Raw genomic sequence first — 21,631 nt, 5'->3', positions numbered from 1 at the left:
ATTGTTTGGAGTAATCCCCAGTCACAATATATATGGAGATATGGAAGACACACACACACACACACACACACACACACACACACACACACACATTTTAGGGCTGGAAAATCACAACTGCCTGGCCATTTCAAGATGCATTGCTCAGAATGTAGAGTGTTTATTTTTGCCCAGCCCTGTGCATGTGCTTTGCATGACACAATTTTTGTAGCAAAGATATGCACACATGGGCATCTTTCACTTATGTTTCTATTCATATCCACATGCATAATCCACATGTACACACACCTGCCCCGTCCCACCAAATTACACCCCCACAAGGTATTCCCACCCCACCCGCTAAATGCTCCATACAGCCATATCCACAGATCCAGCAATCCCTTTAGAACCAAAGTATTTTGGATTACAAGCCCATCCTGCCTATGCATCTGAAACAGGTCTCCTACATCCTTCTTCTACAATGGAGAATGGGGGCTGAAAATTGATACATTAAAAGGAAGATGGGAAGGGGGGTCAACGAGCAGCCCCTTTTCCTTCTACTCCTCTTCCCCCCCCCACCATACAATCCCCCTAACTGGGGGAGGAAAAGTTCCATCATGATCCCTCATCCACCCACTAAGTCCCCCTCCCCAGACAAAGGGGGCCTGAGAATGACTGGATACAGTGGATGCGTAAGGGGGTTTCCATGGTGAGCCCCCCCACACCAATAAGCACCCACATGATCCTCTCTCCTGACTAGAAGAACTGAGAATGGATGAAGAAGATGGGAATGGGTGAAGGGGCTTCCATTAGGCGCCCCTCCCCATCTATGCAGCCCCACCACACACACACACCCCACAGCTGAGGGGACTAGTGAGAATAGACAGACGAAAAGGAGCATCTTAACGGTGAGGATGGGGGGGCTTCAGTGACAAGACCCTACTCAACCTATTCCTCCTGCTCCCCACATCCACCCAGCTGGGGTGTGGGATGAAAATGGGTGGATGGATGATGAAGATGAGTGAAAAGGAAGATGGATAGAGGGGCTTCAATGACCAGTAGGCTAAATGACAGAAACGCCGGGAGGGAACTTCAACCAGGAGCCCCTCACCCACCCGGCTTTCCTCCCACATCCACCCCCATGACTTCCCCTCCTACAGAAGGGGCTGGGAATTGAAGGAGAAAGAAGGGAAAGGAGAAAGGAGGAAGGTGAAGGGTAGGAGGGAGCTTCAGTGATGGGTAGGTGAAGGATCGGCAAGTGGGGGAGGTGGATCCAATGACGAGCCCCTCCCCCACCTACTCCTCCCTGCCCCCTTCAGGGGGGGGGGAGCCGAGAAGAGTTTGAGGGGGGAAGGGGGCTTCAGTGACGGCTTGGTGGGAAGACAGACAGACAAGTGGGGGAGGGGTTTCCAATGATGAGCCCCTCCCCCTCCTCGCCCCCCCAACGACAACCCACGTGACTTTCCTCCACCTGTGTGGGGGTGTGTGGGTGTGAACTGAGAATGGATGGAGGAAGAGGAGAAGAAAAAAACATTTTAGGAGGGGGGGAGGAGGAGGAGGAGAAGGAGCCTCTGACACTCGCCCCGCCCCTCCTCCCGGCCGCTCACGTGACGGCCCCTCCCCCACCCCAGCTACCTCAGCGCCGTCGCCTCTCAGCAGCCTCGCAGGAGACAAAAAACTCCGAAGCAGCAGCCCGCGAAGGGGGAGGAGAAGAAGCCGCCGTCGCCGCCAAGCCCCATCACGGAGCCTCCGAAGGGGAGCAGTGGCAGAGGCGGCGGTGACATCCGCCAGCAGGGAGAGAAGAAGAGGCCAAGGGGCGGAGGCGAGGGGCGCCGGCTGCGACGAGGCGTCCGCCAAGAGCGCCGCTTGGACACTGAGGCGAACCCCAGCTGGAATCGCGCAGCTTCGAAGGCCCCGCCCCCTCTCCCCGCCGGTCCTCCAATCAGGCTCTCCTCCGCCCCCTCACCGCCGCGCCGGCTGAAAGCCGATTGGAGGCGCGCCTTGGCCGTCCAAATCTGACAGCGCCGGGTGCCGCGGGCGGGGGAGAAAGAGAGCTTGGAGGTGCCAATCACGGCACCCCGCTAGGCCAATCCAGTGGAGAAGAAAAGGTGGGGCGGGTGGGATGGCGAAGCCGGCCAATCAGCGTTCGAAAAAGGAATGGTTTCCCTCTGCCCTCTTGCTCAGCGGCGCCCCGAGAGGGCTCGCGAGGGATGCCTGGCGGCGGCGTAGGAATACCTAAGGGCTCCCCCTTGTGGGTGGAAACTGACGTAGGGATCCTTCCGCAAGACGCTATAAAAAGGGATTCGAGGCGGGGCTTCCCTCATCCTTCCCCCACTCGACCCCGAGGGGAAATTTTAAGGAAATAGGAACCCGAGTCGCTTCAAGGGGTTGCTAAAGGGACTGAGGAAGGGAGAATAGCTGTACTAAACACCACTAATTCATACACGCTGTTTCTGAGTGTAAATAAGATGAATGTGTGTATGCAGCAAACACGTGTCTTATGCAGGTTCTCGCTTTAGAAAGCTGGCATTTCTTTAACAAGATGTGTAGAACACAGCAGTTCAGTCAACAAACTATTTAAATAAAAAAAGCTAAAATACACAAAAGAACTTACCAAAAAGAGCAGAAAGTCATTAGTAGAGGGGGGAAATGGAAATCTTTCTACAGGGTCAATGACCTAAACCAAACCCCAAATTATATAGGGGGTAACCTGTATGTTATTGTACAGATTTAACACTGTGATTGATTATTATATCAATATTAAACTACATAACTTACAAAACAATCTTGTGATTCATTACAGCCTCTATGTAACATGTGTAGTCTACATAGCCAACACAGACGAGCAAACCCAGGTTTTCTGCTGCATAATGTGTGAAACAGTCCTTAGATACTGTGAAAAAGCCCTCTGAAAGGCAAAAAGAACCCAAACTCAGGAATTTAGCTCCTTAAAACATATTTCATAGTAGATGCAAATAATTAAAACTAACCAGCAGGAAAGTGTAAACTATAACTAACAGAAGTCAACTCCAGTCTGCCAACACTAAGCTCAATGGTTGGGGTTGTCGTTTCCATTTATTTTCGGTACAGAGTGCTTTTGTGTCTTAATGTGTGTTTTTTGTCCCATTACTTTTTCAGGTTTTAAAAGGTTGCCGCCTGATTCAAGTCCTTGAAATAGGTTAGGAATCAAAATAACATGTGCACTGCAATCATGTGAGTTTCTGATGACTTAGGAAGCTTTTGACTTATAGTTAAACTTGTGTTTTAATTTAAGCCAATAAACAGCTTGCGAAAAATTAACTTCAGCAACAAGGTACAACTCTTCAAACTGAGTTGAAAGCACCAGTCCCGAAGGAAGGAGGTAAACATCTCTCAAACTTATCTCTAGGGTTGTATTTTTGATTCCATAAGCCGCCATCTCTCCTAGCCGTGCTCAGAACTCTGTTTCCATGTGAATATTAAAGCAGGTTTTCTTCAGGAACCACTGAACTAACCTAAAGCTACAGCTGAGTACCTTTAAATATTTATGGTGTCTCAATTTCTATTTTATGCTACCTATTGATTTGCAGAGACTCCGTCTCTAGCCAAAGCATTCCTTCTATTAAATGATCAGCATGCTGTGCTTTATTAATAATTTAAAAAAAATAACATTAGCACCAACATGGTATTTGGAACCCACTTCTAACTCCATATATTATCACGTGCAGCCCTTTAAAAAAAACAACATGAGGTTTGATTTGCAGTGACATAAAATGCATCTAAAATGATTACAGAAATCAATGTTTTATTGTTCTTGGCCAGAGTTAAGAGGTTTGTAGCTTCTGGAGGGTGGCTGTATCATATGATATATACATATCAGGTGGCATAAAAGTATAATAAATAAATATGCTAACTTCATGCTCTGGATTGAATAAACATACATTTCCTCTGAAAGGGTGACCAATCTATTCAATGTATGTTAATAGTCTGAAGGTGGTTTATGGTCCGAGATGAATCTGAGATTCCCACCTTGGCGTGGGTTCACACAGTCTTGCTAAAGCCGGTAACCAATATTAAACCTAGATTTGAATGGTTGTGTGAACGACACTAGTTTGTTTTTTTTAAGAAATGGTGGCTAACATCCAGGAGCCGAATGCAGGCTCTCCAGACATCCCCATGCTGCTGTGTGCTCACTCTCTGAAACCTGGGCACACTATTTGTGCTTGCACAAGAGCACAAATAGCTTTCGGAGCTCACCTATGTTCTGGAACTGCTCTTTTGGATGGAAAACCCATCACAAGACCATCACTCTAAAAAGGGCATTTTGGAAAGAGTATTATGGTGACATGCCATCTTTTCTCCCCACCTGGCTGCCCATGCAATCCACCTCTCAATTTCTGCTATCAGGGGGTTAAAGGAACTTAAAAGGACACCTTTCCTCCCTGCTTCAGATATTGGAGAGGAAGATCAAGTTTGCCCTCTCATCTAATTTAGGCAGACGGGCAATATTGTTAAGGGAGATACAACAGAACTTGTTCAGATCCTCACAAAATGTTGTCGGGTGAGAGGAAGACAGAGAACCACCTTCCAGTAACCTCCCTACCCTCTAATCTCATGCAGAATCCAGAGAGCCAGGCAGGAAACTGAGTGCGGGAGGGACTGGGGGCTAGAGAGAGGAGAGAAACTCATCAATTCAACTCTAATTGTATGTATATTTTATAACTTAAGATAATGTTTATGTCATAAGAGTAGACAAAGTGTGGGACAGCCAGGCCATTCCTTAGGACCAGAAAGGAAACTACTATTGCGCATCTGTCAACAGAGCCAGGACAGTTGAAGCACAACGTTAACGTTTCATCGTTTTCCTCCTTCCTTTTGCTCTTCCTCTTAACGAAGACTGTGTTGAACGGCGTCTGAACTGTTGACCTGAGCGCCCCTTGATCGTCTTACCAATTTGGATTGCCATTTCCCTCCTGATCGCTACAAAGGACATTTGCTTCGTTTCTGGGATCATCTTGAAGACGTAAATAAGGGTGGCTGTGCAGATAGGCCAGAAGACGAGGAAGATGTAGGTCCCAAAAAAGCTCTGGAGATGGGGGTGGGGTGAGAGGGGGAGAGAGAGAGAAAGCTATGGGAATGAGGGCCATACAGAAGCTGATTTGTTTATCCCACCGTACGGGGGTTCCATCTTCCATGGAGCTCATTGTATTATATTACAAGGATGATCTCATTTCTTTTCATCTTCACAAGCACCCTGGGAGGCAGGTAGTCAGGTTGCCAGCTGTCCCTCACTACGCAGGATGTCCCTCATTTCAGGGATGAAATGTTGGTCCCTAGAGGGACAGCATTTGTCCCTCATCTTGGTGGCAGGGCGAGCAGCTTCATATTTTGAGAAGTTTTTGGTGGAAAAGTGGTATAACTTGAATATGTTCTAAATAATAACAATGCTGGCATTATTCAATAGCATATAATTCAATTAAATATACGTCCTGGGAGGGGTTACACTTCCCCCAGAAGGAACAAGCACGTAGCCTCGGAGCACTTCTTGACCCAGGCCTCTCTCTGGCTTTTCAGGCTGAGACAGCACCAGAGGTGCTTTTCATCAACTGCGGCCATTTCTGGAGGAGGACTGCCTAAAAACAGTGGCAGATAGGTCTGGAGCTCACCAGCATGACTACTGCAATGTGCTCTGTGTGGGGCTGCCTTTATACCTAGTCCGGAAACTGCAGTTGGTACAAAATGTGGCAGCCAGGTTGGTCTCTGCAGCAACCCAAGGAAACATGTTACTGGACAAAATATAAAGTTCTGGTGATGACCTGTAAAGCCCCAAATGGATTGGGCTCAGGGTATTAAAGAGGGCACCGCCTGCTTCAGGACCCCCACCACATAGTAAGATCTTCTGCGGGGGCTTGCCTCCAGTTGCCTCCAGCTCATCTGGTGGTGACTCAGGGTCGGGCCTTTTCTATAGCTGCCCCGAGGCTCCGGAATGAGCTCCCTGTTGGTAAGAGCTCTGCCTTCTCCTGCAACCTTTAGAAGAGCTCTCAAGACACACTTGTTTAACCAAGCCTTCGGTTAGCTAAAAGTTGTATTTACAACTGTTTGTTTGTTTAATGGGTAGAGTTGCCATGTTGCCCGAAATTCCAGGTTTCACCCGGATTTTAAGCATCTCACCCAGATTGATTAGCCCACCCAGATTCTCCCGGATTTTTTCATTTAAAAAAAAAAAAAAAAAGCTAAGCTCTAGCCCTTGTAGATGCAGAGTTAAGGAGCAAAATGTGCAGTCACTATTCTGCTCAGAAATTATTCCCAGCCCATTTACATAAGATGCAAATTAGGCATCCGATTTGGAGAGTCAGAATATGGCCACCCTATTAATGGATCAAACTTGGGACACGGCTTCATTTGTGTGTTCTGGGGAATGATGGGACTGGCTTTAGTTAGGAACATAGGATGCTTCATTATACCATCAGACCATTGGTCCATCTAGCTCAAAATTGTCATGTGCAGCAGCTTCTCCCAGGTTGGAGGCAGGAGTCTCGCTCAGCCCTATCTGGAGATGCTGCCAGGGAGGGAACTTGGAACCTTCTGCATGCAAGGCAGATGCTCTTCTCAGAGCGGCCCCATCCCCTCAGGGGAATATCTTGCAGTGCTCACACATTTAATCTCCCATCCAAATGCAAACCAGGGCAGACCCCGCTTAGGAAAGGGGCCAACTCATGCTCGCAACCACAAGACCAGCTCTCCTCCCCAGTTAACTGCCATACTGATCTACGAGATCACTCACCTGTATGAAATAGAACACGATGGTTTTAATCAAGCTGAGAAGCCACTGAAAACCTTTCCCAAATACACAAGCCGACGTCCGGGATGACTGAAGGAATATTTCCACCATCAGCACATTGGGAACAGGACCTGGGTAAGGCAGGAGATTCAAGGTGCTGATTGCCGTTTTTCACTGACTCATTTGTGGATTGACTCCATTTCTATTTTGTGCTATCTCCAACAAGCTCCATGCTTCATTGGAGCACTTACCCGGTCCAATGTTTTGTCCAATGAGGAAGATGAAGACACTGCATGTGCTGATGTATGACATCCATGGGGCACTGCTCTGATGGAGAAAAATGGTCAACTAATTTCCAAGTAAAATTACTTGTTTATCTTTAAAGAAACATTTAGCTTCGGTTTTCTCCACCCCTATGCCTAAAGCCCTCACCACTCTACCGATTTTTTGATGCAACATAGGTTTGGAAGGCTGTTGTAGCTGAATTAGCCCAATAAAATCATCACCATCCATTCATATATTATGGTCCATGACCAGCCCGCAGTTACAATAATGAACAGTTACAGGCAACAATTTAAAATACTCCTATACTAAACAAAAATGAATAATACTGAACTACCTGGGCTGGGCAAAGAGCATCTGTGCCACTAGTTTGCCGCAGCCTCCTTTTTCTTCTCCCATTGGCCACCCGCCCGTCCTCATCTCCCTGCCCCGCCCACCCAATCTATGGTGTGGCCACATCTGGAGTACTATGTACAGTTTTGGACACCATATCTTGAGGATATTGGGCTCCCAATCTATAAACAAACATAAATCAGATACTAGCAACTGCCATTGGAGGGATGCTGTGCTGGGGTTGGATAGGGCCAGTTACTCCCCCCATGCTAAATGTAAACAAATCGCCACTTTAAAAGGGGTCTCTTTGCTCAGTTGGCAGGGACCAGGTGCGGAGCCAACATTCTGTGAGCGGGTTCAAAGAAACCAGGCCAGCAACGGTGGGGGCTGCTGAAGCCCAGGCTATGGAAAGCCCCAAAGGAGTGCTTCCCTGTCCTTTCTAGGCAGCACCTTTTCTCGGGGCTCAGCCACATCCCATGCACAAGACATCACACACACAAGGGATGTCGTTAGAGAAGCTGCCGGGCAGGGCCAGACCCAAGCCACTGTTGGGTTGGCTTCCTGCCTGCAGGGGACGAGGCTACCTTACCTTAAAAGGCTTTCACAACACTGCAGGTATATATTAACCTTCCCTGGAGAAACAGAATCTAGACAGCGCAGTTGCACTTGCATGTGCACCTTGGGTAACATGAGCCTTTCGGGAGCCATTTTGACTGGAAAACCACCCCTAGATGTCTGTAAGTTTTAACCTGCTGATTTCTTGGCCATTAATCCGCCATCTGGGTTTGGAGTATTGCTTGGTGAACACCATGACCTTAGTCTTTTGATAGTTGATTTCTAATCTTTCCTCCAAACAATTGACCACAAACAACTTAAGGACTCTCCGCCAGACAAAGCCTAAACAGTCTGCGTGGCAGCAGTGGTTAAACTTGACGGGTTACGGGGCTGGTTGAGGTCAGGCCGTGACAAGTGGTAGCAACACAGCGAGATCCACGCAGAGGCATTTTCTGACTCTTAGCCTGGAGATAGCCAGGAGGTAGCCATCAAGAGTGGCAGCCAGTCCTCCCATTAGTTTGTCAAAGCCCCTTTTACAGCCATCCAAGCTAGTGGCCATCACCACATCCCATGGCAGAGGGGGAAAAGGACTTGCTTTTGTCAGTCCTAAATTACCTGGCAGTTTCATTAGATGACCCCTGGTTCTAGTGTTGTAGAAGGGAGGAAAGGGTCTCTCCACACCAGGCATAATTTTATAAACCTCAATCACGTTTTCCCTGAACTGTCTTTTTTCAGAACTAAGAAGTCCTAGTTCAGGAAGGTGCTCTAGGCCCTTGATCATGATGGTTGCCCCCTTCTGCACAACATCCAAGTCAACGTTGCTTGAAAGGTCTATAAACATTCCTTCCCACTTCTTCACATCATGCAAAATCCAAGTGAATCTCACATTCCAAAACAACCATTTCCCCCCTCACATGTTCTTCTGCACTGCGGATCAAACAAGCAGAAAGACGCGCTGCATTTCAAAACACAGCCATTCCAAATCCTCCTTTGTTAAATTAGGGTGTTTTTTTTTTTTAATACATCTGCTTATCAAGTACATGACAGAGTCTGTGGGGAGAGGGGAGGCTGAGTTTGCAAAATGGTCAGTGGTAAATTACACCCATACTGGCTGTTTTGAGTTACAAACCTGAAGTTCGAGGCTCATGGTTAACAGAACGCAGAAGAAGCTGTTTATGCCTAAGCCAAGGAGGAGGACTTTTCTCCGCCCCACTGAATCAATGATATAAGTCTAGTAGAAACAAATCCAAAGAGAGAGAGAGAGTTTGTATGTGGAAGGGAGAAAGAGACCACAATGAGCCAGGGCAGTGAATGGAGCGTTGGAAATAGACTGAGGGTCATATCCTCCTTTGGCCAGGAAGAGCTTAGGCTGGAAGGCTCAGTTCCTCTCTCTCCGCTTAACCTGCATTACATGGTTCTTGTGACTGTAGCATCAGGAGGGGAAGTACATGGCCCTGAGGCTCTTGGAAGCGGGGCAGGATAAACATGTAAATCAATAACTGTTGGGGGTCTTACGTGGTGTGGGTGGGTTAGTGGCAACATCATCTGAGTTAGCCATTAAAGACTAGAGCAGGCTTCCCCAACCTGCCGCCCTCCAGATGATGCTGAACGACAACTCCCAGCATACCCAAATTGTGGCTAGAGATGCTGGGAGTTGTTGTTCAGCAACATCTGGAGGGCTGCAGGTTGGGGAAGCCTGGACTAGAGGGACATATCCCTCACTGAAGTAGAGTCTTCATGTGAACAATACATGCAGAAGTCTTTTTCTTGTTGAATTGATGTGACCATTGAAACAGGCAAGGATCGAATGGGAAAGGCCTGAAGCAGTGACGGAGGGGCATACCCGCACCACAGATGGAAACTGGTCCAGCAGTCATTGCCTTTCCCCAGGGACCTCTGGGAGCCATTCTTCTCTGTGTGGGGGATTGTCTGGAGGTGCAACTTTGGGTCACTTTTGACACTCTGACCCCCACCCCCAACTCCTAGGGGAATAGAAAAACAGTTTCCATAGATTTCTAGGCAGTGGTGTGTTTCACACTCCCAGAAAAGACTACACTCAGGCCTTATTTCATACAAAAAAGAGCAATATGTATCTGAAAGCTGCATTTCCCTTCCGACAGCTTCCAGGTCAAACCCAAATCCATGAGGATCTCTAGCAAAGAAGAGCCCTCAGAACCCTGGTCAAATCACAATTCCCATGATGCTTTGAGGGAAGTCATCAGGAATCCACTAAATGTTGATTGACAACTAAGTAACAACGAAACTGGCACACAACTTACAAGCAAGTTTGTCTCACAAGCAGATTGAGTTTAGACACTTTAAAATGGGGAGGGACAGAGCTGGGAGATACTCACCAACACTATGACTATTAAGAAGGCAAATAGGCTGGTTGTCAAAACAATGTATGGGAGCATCTCCTCTGTCACCCCTACTTTCATGAATATGTCATCAGAGTAAGAGTATACCTGAAACCAGACCACAGCAACCAAAATCATTGGATGCATAAAGAAACTGCTGGTGACACAGTTTCTGGAGCGAAATGAATCACGAGACTATTTATTGTAGTTTCTCTCTTCATAATTGTCTGATTCCAAACAACAACCACCAACTTTTTTTTAGCTGCCCCATAACAAATTGTTCTCTGGGTAGATCACAACAGAGGATCAATACATAAAATAAAGACACATAATACATTAAATCATAACAGACAAAAAAGGCAGAAATAAAATACAAAACAATACAAAGCAGCATTAAAAACTCATTTTAAAATTAGTTAAAAATCAGATAAAATCTGAAAAGCCGAATTTAAAAACCCAAATTTAAAAGGCCCACCTGGGTGAACAAAAAGATCTTTACCTGGCATACCAAAAGAACAAAGTGATGAAGCCAGATGAACCTCACTGGGGAGGCTATTCCATAAATGGGGTGCAACCACCGAAAAGGCCTGGTAGCCACCCACCTCAATTTGTTTGGCAGGGGCACCCAGAGAAGGGCCTCCGAAGAAGATCTGAAGGTACAGGTAGGGACATATGGAGCAAGGTGGTCTCTCAAGTAATAATAACCAGTAATTTTACACACACTGGTATGTGTTTTTATCGGTTTTTTTTAAAAAATTGTTGTACACCACCCAGAGCCTTTGGATGGGGCGGTTTATCAATGTAATAATTAATTAATTAATTAATTCTGCCTCAGAGCCTGCTGACGCCAGCAGGAGACCTGGGCTCAAATCCATGTCTCTCTGCAATTGGATGACACGCTGAAGGAGGGGAACTGGACAAAGCAAGGTAGAAGAGCCACAGTTCCTCCGATACGAGAAGGGGAATGGCTGAAATAGTCAACAGGTCCTGACGACACTAGGTACCCTGTACTCGGGTCTCTCTCTTGGAAGACCCAGGGCCCTACTTGACATCAACATGAGTCTGCTGGCTTGCTTTCCCCTCAAATGCATCTGTAGTAATGTTGGCTGAAAGGAATATCTGATGCGATGTCATTGCGTGGGAAAGTTTCCTCTCCCCCTTCAAGCGGTAGCAAAAAAATTATAGTAGGGAAATGCTAATATTTGAACCGTTTTAATTGTTTAACAGATTTGGCCTGTTTTTAAAATATGTTGTGAATCACAACTACTGTCCTTGATAGTTTCCTATAACTTTTAAGGAAAGGTTAAGCCCCCTTCTGGAAAGCCAAAAACCATTCCCAAACAGAATGATACTCGACTCTGGATCTTCCCAATAACTTTCCACCATTTCAGCATAGGTGTGCTCTGTACCTGTGACACTTTAACTGCAAAGTGATGCCAGCTTGCCCACAGAACCTGAGCATTCTGAGAGCGTCCGGTATTTCTGGCCCCCGTACAAACAGCTGGAGAACAGAATGTCCCCCTCAGTATATAGCCTAGAGACAGACAGCGAGTGATCGGTGAACCACCCAATCTTCCGAAAACCCTCTGCAATTCCTTGCTTGTATAGGCAAGAGTTTCGATCACAGGACAACAATCCTCATAACAGCATCAGGATATAGTAAACAAGTTCCTACGCCCACATTTTCCCCAGTTCAACCCCTTAGGCATTTAGGATAGCACCTTCCTTACCACGCTGATGCCCGAGAACTGCTGCCCCACTATTAAGACAACGAGAGAGATGATGTGCCACCGTAGTCCTTGGAAGCACATAAGTTTACACAGACCCATGCCCTTTTCTGCCTTCTCAATTATATCCTCCTGATTCATGTCTTCGATCTCCTCTTCCACGTCAGCTGTGCCCCTCAGCTTTTTCAAGGCTGGGTGGGAAGTGATGCAGAGAATATTTGAATTGGGAGGGGAGAGACTCTGGGATGAAACATTTTTGCTACCACAAACAGTCTCTTTCAGCTCCAGGATTTTGGAGACCCTTGGCCGAGGTCTCCCTTAACCCAGAAGAGCTGCAGTGTCCAACCTGAACATTTTCTGACTTTTACATAAACGTTTCATGTTAGGGGTGGCAGCTGCATATAAATGCACACATATATATTATCATATGTCTCTATACACACGCACATGCACACACAATTAAATGTGGGTGGCTGTATGTAAACTGCCTAGGGATAAACAAGCGGTTACAATTCACACTCACTAATAAGAGCATCAGAATAGCCCTGCTGGATCAGGCCCAAGGCGGTCTATCAAGTCCAGCATCCTGTTTCACACAGTGGCCCACCAGATGCCTCTGAGAAGCCCACAAGCAAGAGGTGAGAGCTTGCCCTCTCTCTTGCTGTTACTTCCCTGCAACTGGTACTCAGAGGCATCGTGCCTCTGAGGCCAGAGGTGGCCTAAAGCCACCAGACTAGTAGCTATTAATAGACCTGTCCTCCATGAATTTGTCTAAGCCCCTTTTAAAGCCATCCAAACTTCTGGCCATCACCACATCCCGTGGCAGATAATTCCATAGATTGGAATTATCCAATCTTTTGTCGGTCCTAAATTTCCCAACCTTCAGCTCCATGGCATAACATGGGGCTGGTGTGGACAGTTCTTCACCTGAGAGGCTTGGCCTGTGTGATTAAGATGTGAGAGTGTGTGTCCTTCCCTCCACTTCTTCCCTTACCCAGAGAGTGTGTGCAGTCCCCCTGCGTGTGCGATTAAAGCATGTACTGGAGGAGGAGATGCACACTCATCACTTACTCCTATCTCAATAATGGTGCTTCACACAATGATCACTAGGATAGGAAACATCTCCTACTCGAGTTCAGGAGCTGAGTGCACTCCCGATATGTGACCCTGTGTGAGATAAGAGCAAGGTAGGAGGCAGGGAACTTGATCATCTGCCAGGCCCAGCTAGATAGGGCGATTTCTCTGCCGACTTTGTTCAGAAGCTGGGGACGGAATCTCCTCCTCCTCCTCCTCCTCACTAATGCACTCCAACTACCCAGCTGGGGTTCGCAGACAATCAAGCTCCCTGCCTCCTCCCTTGTTTTCCTCAAACACAGGATCACACACTGAGAGCGCACCCAGCTTCTGAAAATGGGTAGGAAGAGTCTCCTCCCCAGTTCATGCTTGTGTGAGAAGGTTACCGATCAAAATATGACTCAAACTGGCTCAGTGAGGTCTAATGTGGGGTCAAGATTTTTCAGCCTGAGGGGTTGTCATTGCTACGCAGGTTGCCCACCCCGGGTAGTCTCTGTGGTTTCTGATGCCATTGTACCTTCCGTTGCTTTCTCTTCGTTCCCTTTCTGAATCAGTAGGAACCTAGGACTTTCAGGGAAGAAGGGCATTGTGACGAATCCCACCGCAGACAGGCTTCCAGAGATGATCATCAAAAATGCCAAGCCTGGGCAAGGAGATAAGCTTCTGAACGGTCATGACATACTCGATCGGCTACAGGCCACTGATTACGCACCTCTTCAATTTACCTTCATGGGATGCGATGCTTTTGATTTGAGTGAGGAACTGTGCCATCGAGGTCCCAACAGCAAAGGCGAGTGTCACAAAACAGATTATGGCTCCCCTCACACTGGACGGGGACAGCTCTCCAATATAGATTGGAATAGCGCAGGAGCCTATCCCTGGTTAGATAATAAAATAAGGGGTTGTCCAGAGCATGCACATAACCAGTAGAGAAACACAGGAGTCTTGTTCTCACAAGCATAAACTGTCCTACCCTGCTTTGGGAACTGAGCGCACTCCAATTTTTGTTTGCTTGAGATTAAAAACCTGGGTAGGAGGAGGAAAAGGGATCATATGGGAGTCTCACCTGGGCCAAACAGCCTTCCCTCCTGCCACATTAAACAGCTGGGTACAGGTGAAGGGTTGGAGGGGAGGCTCCACCCACCTCTATGCAGTGGGAGGCTCCCACACGATCACTACCGCCTCCTAGATTTTTACTAGGTACAATTGCATTTACCTAGATTTCTACTCCCACACGACCACGAATCGGGCGTGTGCACAGCTCCCAAAGCTGGGTAGGACATTTGCCCTACCTAGTTTACCGTCATGAGAACAAACCTATGAACGGTTTCAGGTGGTAAACTAGCTACATCCTTTCCTGGAGGACTGACCATGGTCATTCGTGCTCCAGTAACCTAAACAATGGGACTAGTGTAACATGCACTTCAAGGGGCTACCCTTGAAAAGCCCCTGCACACTTCAGTAGGTCAAAAATGCCGCTGCCAGACCCCCGCACATGCTGAGATGCTCGTCTGAAAAAGAGAACATATAACTCCAGCCCGCACTGGCTACATGTTCATTTCTGGGTTTACTTCAGTGTACTAGTTCTTAGGTTTAAAGCCCTACATGGAACCTGGGAAGCTCTCAGAAGTGCTTCCCCGCATCTGCTCTTTCAGCCCCTGCATTTCTGATCCCGGTCCCCCACTGTCTGAGGTCAGGCAGGTGGGCATGAGGAGAAGGGCCTTTTGGGTTGTGGCTCTGGCACACTCTAGACCACCCTCCCTAGAGAGGCCCATATGGCTCAGTCATCATATGGCTTCCAGTGACTGACCCCTTAAAGTGACCCCTAGAGGAAGCTGAACCGAGAGTTTGCTCTGACAACAGGCTCTGTTATCCAGGAATGCTACCATGCTGCTTGCTGGTAGCATACCACCCCGCTGGAGACAAAGTCTTTGATGCAGGTTGCATCTTCTGGAGAAGATGAAAGAGAGAGTCTCTTTCCAAGAGAGTCTCAGAGCCTGTCCATCTCCTGGAAATGGCACATGTTCACAGTATCAGTTGGGACACCGAAAACAGTGCTGAGCACTGGAAGAGGTGAGCAAGGAGAGAATGCCACTGAGTGCGTGCTGAGTTTCCCCTCTTTACAGCTCAAGATATCTGGGATATTGAGGCAAAAGTCTCAGGTCAAAGGGCATGAATTTCAGGAGAACTCCACCCTTGCATGCCTCCTCTTAAACAATTCAAGACGTTGACTGACCTGAACAAACTCCAGATAAAAAGCATGAAAAGAGTGTGTATGCGTAGCGATCTACCACATTGGAGTAACCCATGATGAAAGCAGAAATGATGGACAGAAGGCTATTGATTATCAATGTAGTTTTCCTGAAAATGCAGTGAAAAGATGGAAGAGGATGCATAATTTTAGCATAACATGATTTAGGGTAGCATAAAAAGAGCGGGACACACATGGGATGGGAGAGGAGAGATAGGATGGCAAGCAGATTTCATCTTGCGATGATTTTGCTCTTGATGGGAAAGGACGAGGAAGCCCTACAAGAAACAGAAACTTCCACTCTTAACCCTATGCAGTCATATCCTTCGGCATCTGAGGTTCCAGAAACTTGCTTTTGAAGTCTACCTATAGATCAACATTCTTCTGCCCAGACACCACGTTAAGCCCTAGGAGAGGTCTCTGTACCTGCCGTATCCATCCAGTAGGGGACCAGTGCAAAAGCAACCAAGTATGCCTCCAATTGCAAAGACAAAAACGGCCAGTTTACTCATGACCATGTAAAGTGACATCTCCGAACGCTGCTCTGTTGTGTTGCTGTGAATGTTGTGAAGGAGTTTCATACGCTAGAAGAAGAGCACATAATAATCTGAATTAGGGCCTTTCCAGACTATAAGAACATAAGAACAGCCCTGCTGGATCAGGCCCAAGACCCATCTAGTCCAGCATCCCATTTCGCACAGTGGCCCACCAGATGCCGCTGGAAGCCACAGGCAGGAGTTGAGGGCATGCCCTCTCTCCTGCTATTACACCTCTGCAACTGGTACTCAGAGGCACCCTGCCCCCAAGGCTGGAGGTGGCCTATAGCCCTCCGACTAGTAGCCATCAATAGACCTCTCCTCCATGAAATTATCCAAACCCCTCTTAAAGCCATCTAGGTTGTTGGCTGTTACCACATCTCGTGGCAGAGAATTCCACAAGTTGATTATATGTTGTGTGAAAATGTACTGGAAGTGTACTGATTTCCCATGGTGTAAACCCAGAAAATTCTGACAGTGCTGATTTGGCAAGGCACCAACTCGACATTTACCCAGGATTGTTAATCTTAGATCTGATTTCTGGCTGTCGATTCTGGGTAAATGTTGAATTGGAGTGCTCCATCTAGCCCACCCTTCTGAGATATTTAATTTCTAGACCCCAAGGGGAAGAAACAGAAACTGGGGGCATCCTGATGCAAACATGCACTCACTAAACACTTTTTGGAAGGTGTTCTGACATCTCTCACAATGACAAAAGACAGGAGTAGTGCCAGAAATGAAGATTGTCTGGATAAATTCGGACCATTGGAGGTACACATTAATTCCTACTCCAATAAATCACAGGCTGTATAAGGCCGTCTTACTTCAAATATGATTGTTGATACCCAGAAGCTGTAACCATATTGGAGGTATCCTATGGAGGAAATCGTCGAAATGACAACTAACTTAATAGTCAGGGCCTGGAAGAGGAAACAGCAAATATAGTAAGTAGGTCATAGTGCAGAGCGCAAATGTCAATTCTAATTAAAATATGGCACAGCAAGTTAAGAGTTCAGATTAAATCTAGAATAAAGAAAGCGGTCAGATGCAGTACCTTTCCCCCTTCCCATTTTATTAAGCCTGGTTCTATTCCAGTAGAATGGAACCCACCAAGAATAATACAACATTCTCCAGCAATCCAACATTGAGTCCCGTTATCTTTACTGTGTTCCGGAGGATTTCTTTTTTTTCATTTTTGCAATATTTGAAGCGATGGACAGGAATAAAATCTTCCTTGGTTGGGCAATGTGGTTGTGCAAGTGGTTGCTTCTCAGCTCCAGCTGGCTGCTGATAGGTTTCCGAATGAAATACAAAGTGCTAGTTATTACCTATAAAGCCCTTAACGGCTTAGGTCCAGGATATTTAAGAGAGCGCCTTCTCCGTTGTGAACCCTGTCGCCTATTAAGATCATCTGAAGAGATCTGGTTACAGTTGCTGAAAACACGTTTGGTGGCGACTTGGAACTGGGCCTTTTCTGTGGCTGCCCCGGGCTTTGGAATGTGCTCCCCACTGAAATAAGAACATCTCCTTCTCCGTTTGCTTTTAAGAGGACCCTGAAGACGTACCTGTTTTCCCAGGCCTTCAACTGCGACTGAATTTTTAAAACTTTTTAAATGTGTAATGTTTTATGTTTTTAATTCTGTACACCACCTAGAGATTTGTATACTAGGCGGTATATATAAATTCAATCAATCAATCAATAAAAATAATAATTCGTCTGCCACATCTGTTCCTGTTCCTTTCTTCTACTGAGAGCACTGCCTGTTCTTTCCAGTGTCTTCCTACTACTGAAGCTTTAGAACTTTAAAATATTTTAAAATAGTATCTGGTGTTTCTTCCCACCTACAACAGAAGTGTTAGAGGGTCCCATCAGGAGTTTCTATCCAGAAATCTCATTTGCAATAGGCTGGTTCACACAGTGATCAAAAGAGAAGTGTCCTATCCTAGCTCAGGAACTGTGTGCAGTCCTGTTTTCTGCATGTGTGTATGAGTAAAAATTAAAAGGGTCAGCAGCGCCAACAATGATCATCTACACAGAGGAGAAAACAGGAGCTCACACGTCTCCTGAACTGAGCAAGGCCACCTTCTCTTATCCTATTTATCATTGTGTGAACTGTCTTATTCTATAGAACCAACTCCCAGAAAACACGCTTAAATATTGACAAGATCCTGATCTGAGACACATTAATTGGAAAGAAGTCTTGCTAATATTAATTAAAGAAACTCAAAATATTTTGTTTTTTTCCTCTTTGTCAATACATAATTTGTCTTCTCTCTGTTTTTATCCTTTCTCTTCCCACTTTACAATCATTGCACCCACACCATTCCATTTGGTACCAATAATTATAAATACTGTATTACTGGCTTACAAATGGGCCCAGAAAATAATTATACAGTACATCAATTTAGATGGTCAATGGCTTACAAAACCCGGTAGGACAGATGAACCCTACATGCTCACCTCCCTGTTGGGCCCAACACTGGCTATCTTTCTCAGTATTTCCATGCTTTCTTGGATAGAAATCAGGAGGCTGAGCTGTGGGGAAAGAAGAGGTTGATCTTGTGTCTTCCCGTTGTCTTAAGAACACGAGAACTGCTTGGCTAGATCCAGCTAGTCCAGTAGGTAGGCTCCAGAAGCAAGTGCCCACCAAATGCCTGCAGGAAACGGACCAGCTGGCCTGAAGGCGGTAACCTGCGTCTCTCTTGCACAGAGTACAGAGGGTCTTATAAAGAGCCCTCAAACTGGGTAGCCGTGGCATTTGTCTATGGGCAGCCCACCCACCCTATACAAGGTAATTCCCACCCTGGTGTTTGGGGATGAATAGGCAAAGCAGACACAAACTGTTTTCTGTGCCCGTAAGCGAGAAATCCACTGAACCGTCTTTTCTCTTGACGTCCGTCGCGCAGAAGGCTCATGGCATTGTGAGACCCAAGGTTCCGGAGGAAGGTTCCGGAGGAAGTGGTTGGCAGTTTGAAGCTGAGAAGAGGCAGAAACTCTGGAAGAAAGGGGGCAGGTGTAGGAGCCTACCCACAGAATAATTTAAGACGCGCCGATTACTGCCATAACAGAACTGGTGTAACACAGCGGCTAAGAGACTGAGCTGTGAACCAAGAAATCCTGGGTTTGGATCTTGCCTCTGCCATCCCCTTTATCTGCAAGGGGAAATAATAACAGTAGTGGTAATAATAATAATAGCAGCAACAACATTGATAATAAAATTCAGCCATCCCAGGTCCTTGGGAAGGACTTGATGTCTGGATAAAACAAACCAGTCAATAACACCTGTCTGACTGTGTAAACAACAACAGCAGCAACCTATCCTAAAGGGGTTTTTGCTAGGACTGTAACATAACATGGGTGCTTCACCGTGAGTGCCCCCAAGTGTTATGCAAATGCTGAGTATTGGGTTTAGGTTATTACTCATCAAAGTTTCCCCAGGGTTTAAATCAGAACGTGTGCTTTGTGAAGTGTTTAAAGAAATCACATTGATCTTTTTGTCCCTATCTGGAAACCTCTGAAAGGAATAAAATGAAGGCTTATCATAAACTCCCAGTGTCTCTTGGATTGCAATTATTATTAGATGGTTAAACACACACACACACACACAAACACATCCCTACCTGCTGGTTTCAGACCAGAGTTCTCGCTTATTCTGGGGAGACCAATATGGTGGCCAAGATCCTCCTAGGCCTGCATTTATCTGCCAGGGTTTTGCTGTAGGAATGTCACATTTCTGCTTGAGAGGTATAGGTATTCCTAGAGCTAGTGTGGAGGAGGGCAGCCTTGAGATGGAGGGAAACGGAGACTAAGAGAATTCTGGGTCTTGGCATGTGGGTGCATACAAGCAAGAGAAAGCTGGCAAAGAAGTGGGCAGAAAGTGCCTTTTACATGGTGTGTGGGGCAAAGGAAACCCTGATCTTATGGTATTTCAGCTCGAGAGATCTGTGGCACCACTGAAATTAAGGTGGGGATCAAGCACCACACACACCACCACCACCACCACCACCACGGAAGTTTCAATCTGCCTTGGAAGCCCTGCTCTTTAATCCTGGGTGTCTGGAGAAAGGGCTCCCTGCAGTTAACAGTAATGCAAGAAACAGACTCTAAAGTTAGTGGTGGCCAAAAGAAAGGCACTCTGCACATGTGTTGGCACCACCGCTAGTTCTTCTCGGGCTCTTTACTCTCGGCACGTTTCTTCGTCAGCCTTCTTCATCTTCAAGAAAAGACAAAGACACAGCCTTCCCAACTGCGGTGACAAAACCAGCAGATGACTTTTTCCTCCATCCACTTAGTATTTCTTTTCCTGATGAGGTCTGTTTCCCCCTCTTTCCTCAATGGATCAGTCACTGGGAGCCAGAATAGCTGTTCACAGGCACTGCATGGGCTGTGACACCCACTGAATCGCATCTAGCAAGCTGAATGCTTTTCAAAGCGACTCTGTGTTCATGACATATTCAGCTAGAGGAGCTTTGGGTGCTCTTGTGGCTCTTATTCCTTAAAGCAGAAGCTCAGCTAGATTTCCGAGTTAGCGGATGGATTAGCTTCTGGCACTGCCTTGAAGACTGTTCTGGTTCTCATGACGACGACCAGCAAAAGGACAGCTCTGCTGGATTCTGAAGCCTTTGTCTAGCAATGAAAGGGCACGGTTATTTTATGTGTTACACTTCGGAATTAGAAATTCGCCTTCTGAGTGGCCCAAGTGCTTTACGACGTTTGTAATTAACGTTCACAGCAAGCCTGGCAATGTTCTCACTATACAGTTGGGGAAGTTGGAGGAAGATCGTTTGCTCCCAATTATTCCGCTGATTTCATGCAAGTTTCTGCCATGGATTACTGTAAAGAAGGGACCTGTGTAGGATGGCAGTGTCAGAAGTCAGAGATACTGGCTATGTACCTCACGCTGTGGTACTTAGCAGGTGGCAAATATCGACTCTGCCACTAATTAAGTTGTGCCCTTTGTTTTAGTAGTTAAACCCAATGCAGATGTCCAAGACGCCTAGTGTTAGCAATTTCTTGAGCTCTTCCAAAATGGCCACCCTGCAAGTGGGAATTCAGCTTCAGTTTGTACTCCCCCGCCAAGTACAAACTTCTTCATGTTGAGACTTTATGTAGGATATTGTTTACCCTGCTTTCCCAGCCTAGCGTTTCCCAGCAAAAGGATTCCAAAGCGTTGGGAGCCACCACCAAAACGTCTCCTTTCGTATTGGTGTTTTCTGTGGGCAGCAACCCCTTGATCCGTCGCGATTCAATCCATTGAACGAGGCGGCAGCACAACGCTGAGACTTGGCTTCCACAGCTATTCCAGGAGCAGAACTTAAGCATCAGCTCCGACAGAGCAACAAGCTCCTTGCGATCTCTATTTGTAAAATAGGCATTCAGCCAATTTTTAGTTGCCTGGCAGTAGATTTGAGACAGACCCAAGTATTCATTTGTGCCATGGGCAACTGACTTCTAGGTTTCACTGGCACAAGTGGTGGTGATGACCTCAAGCTTAAAGGGATTCAATGAATTAAGGGGCCATGAATCACTATGGCTATGTGCTATGTGAGAGGCAGCAAGTATCTGAAAACCAGTTGGGTGATAACCAACAGAAAGAGATGGTTTGCATGTCCTGCTCGTGGGCTTCCTGGAGGCCTCTAGTTGGCCACTGTGGGAAGCAGGACAAGCAACATAGAAAGCTGCTTCATACTGAGTCAGACCCTTGGTCCCTCTAGCTCAGTGTTGTTTACCTCGACTGGCAGGAGCTTCTCCAAGATTTGAGGCAGGAGCCTTTCCCAGC

At 46.6% G+C, this 21,631-nt stretch overlaps 2 protein-coding genes across 20 annotated transcripts in view; both read right to left on the bottom strand.

The window, feature by feature from the left end:
* The window catches only part of KIF1B (kinesin family member 1B), a 112,793-nt gene extending 110,904 nt beyond the window's left edge, over positions 1-1,889 (bottom strand). For 13 of the 14 annotated variants that reach the window (XM_053280747.1, XM_053280750.1, XM_053280758.1 and 10 more), the window contains exon 1: positions 1,612-1,874. The gene's annotated coding sequence lies outside the window, so the exon portion shown is untranslated. Of the gene's footprint in view, positions 1-1,611 lie in introns of all 14 variants that reach the window. The other variant, XM_053280761.1, reaches the window with a different exon arrangement.
* Positions 1,890-3,743: 1,854 nt separating this feature from the next.
* LOC128338549 (solute carrier family 2, facilitated glucose transporter member 5-like) lies at positions 3,744-21,622 on the bottom strand. Of its 6 annotated transcripts, none has more exons than XM_053281161.1 (13): positions 18,655-21,622; positions 18,313-18,387; positions 16,676-16,771; positions 15,742-15,899; positions 15,301-15,425; positions 13,790-13,942; positions 13,582-13,707; positions 11,994-12,181; positions 10,261-10,371; positions 9,036-9,137; positions 6,988-7,063; positions 6,740-6,867; positions 3,744-5,041 (listed from the first exon to the last, which is right to left on the bottom strand). In XM_053281161.1, the coding sequence occupies exons 2-13, from the start codon at positions 18,355-18,357 to the stop codon at positions 4,802-4,804; spliced, it is 1,548 nt and encodes a 515-aa protein (XP_053137136.1). In that variant the 5' UTR covers positions 18,358-18,387; positions 18,655-21,622; the 3' UTR covers positions 3,744-4,801. The 6 variants fall into 6 exon arrangements, with proteins under 6 accessions (XP_053137136.1, XP_053137137.1, XP_053137139.1 ...); XM_053281162.1 differs by having other exon boundaries at positions 18,694-21,622; XM_053281166.1 differs by having other exon boundaries at positions 4,905-5,041; positions 6,988-7,058.
* Between the last annotated feature and the right edge of the window lie 9 nt (positions 21,623-21,631).

Source organism: Hemicordylus capensis, chromosome 16 (assembly GCF_027244095.1).
Source record: "Hemicordylus capensis ecotype Gifberg chromosome 16, rHemCap1.1.pri, whole genome shotgun sequence".
Lineage (NCBI taxonomy): Eukaryota > Metazoa > Chordata > Lepidosauria > Squamata > Cordylidae > Hemicordylus > Hemicordylus capensis.
Note: the sequence above shows the minus strand (reverse complement) of the source record. Positions and strands in the feature narration are given on the sequence as shown.

Bases quoted from the DNA above. Each gene is read 5' to 3' on its own strand.
- LOC128338549 (XM_053281161.1), bottom strand. From the start codon at position 18,357: ATGGAAATACTGAGAAAGATAGCCAGTGTTGGGCCCAACAGGGAG. The intron at 15,426-15,741 runs GTACAGAGACCT...CTGCATTTTCAG, and splicing joins CTACTGGATGGATACGGCAG to GAAAACTACATTGATAATCA. The intron at 7,064-9,035 runs GTTTGTAACTCA...TTTCTCCATCAG, and splicing joins CCATGAGCCTCGAACTTCAG to AGCAGTGCCCCATGGATGTC.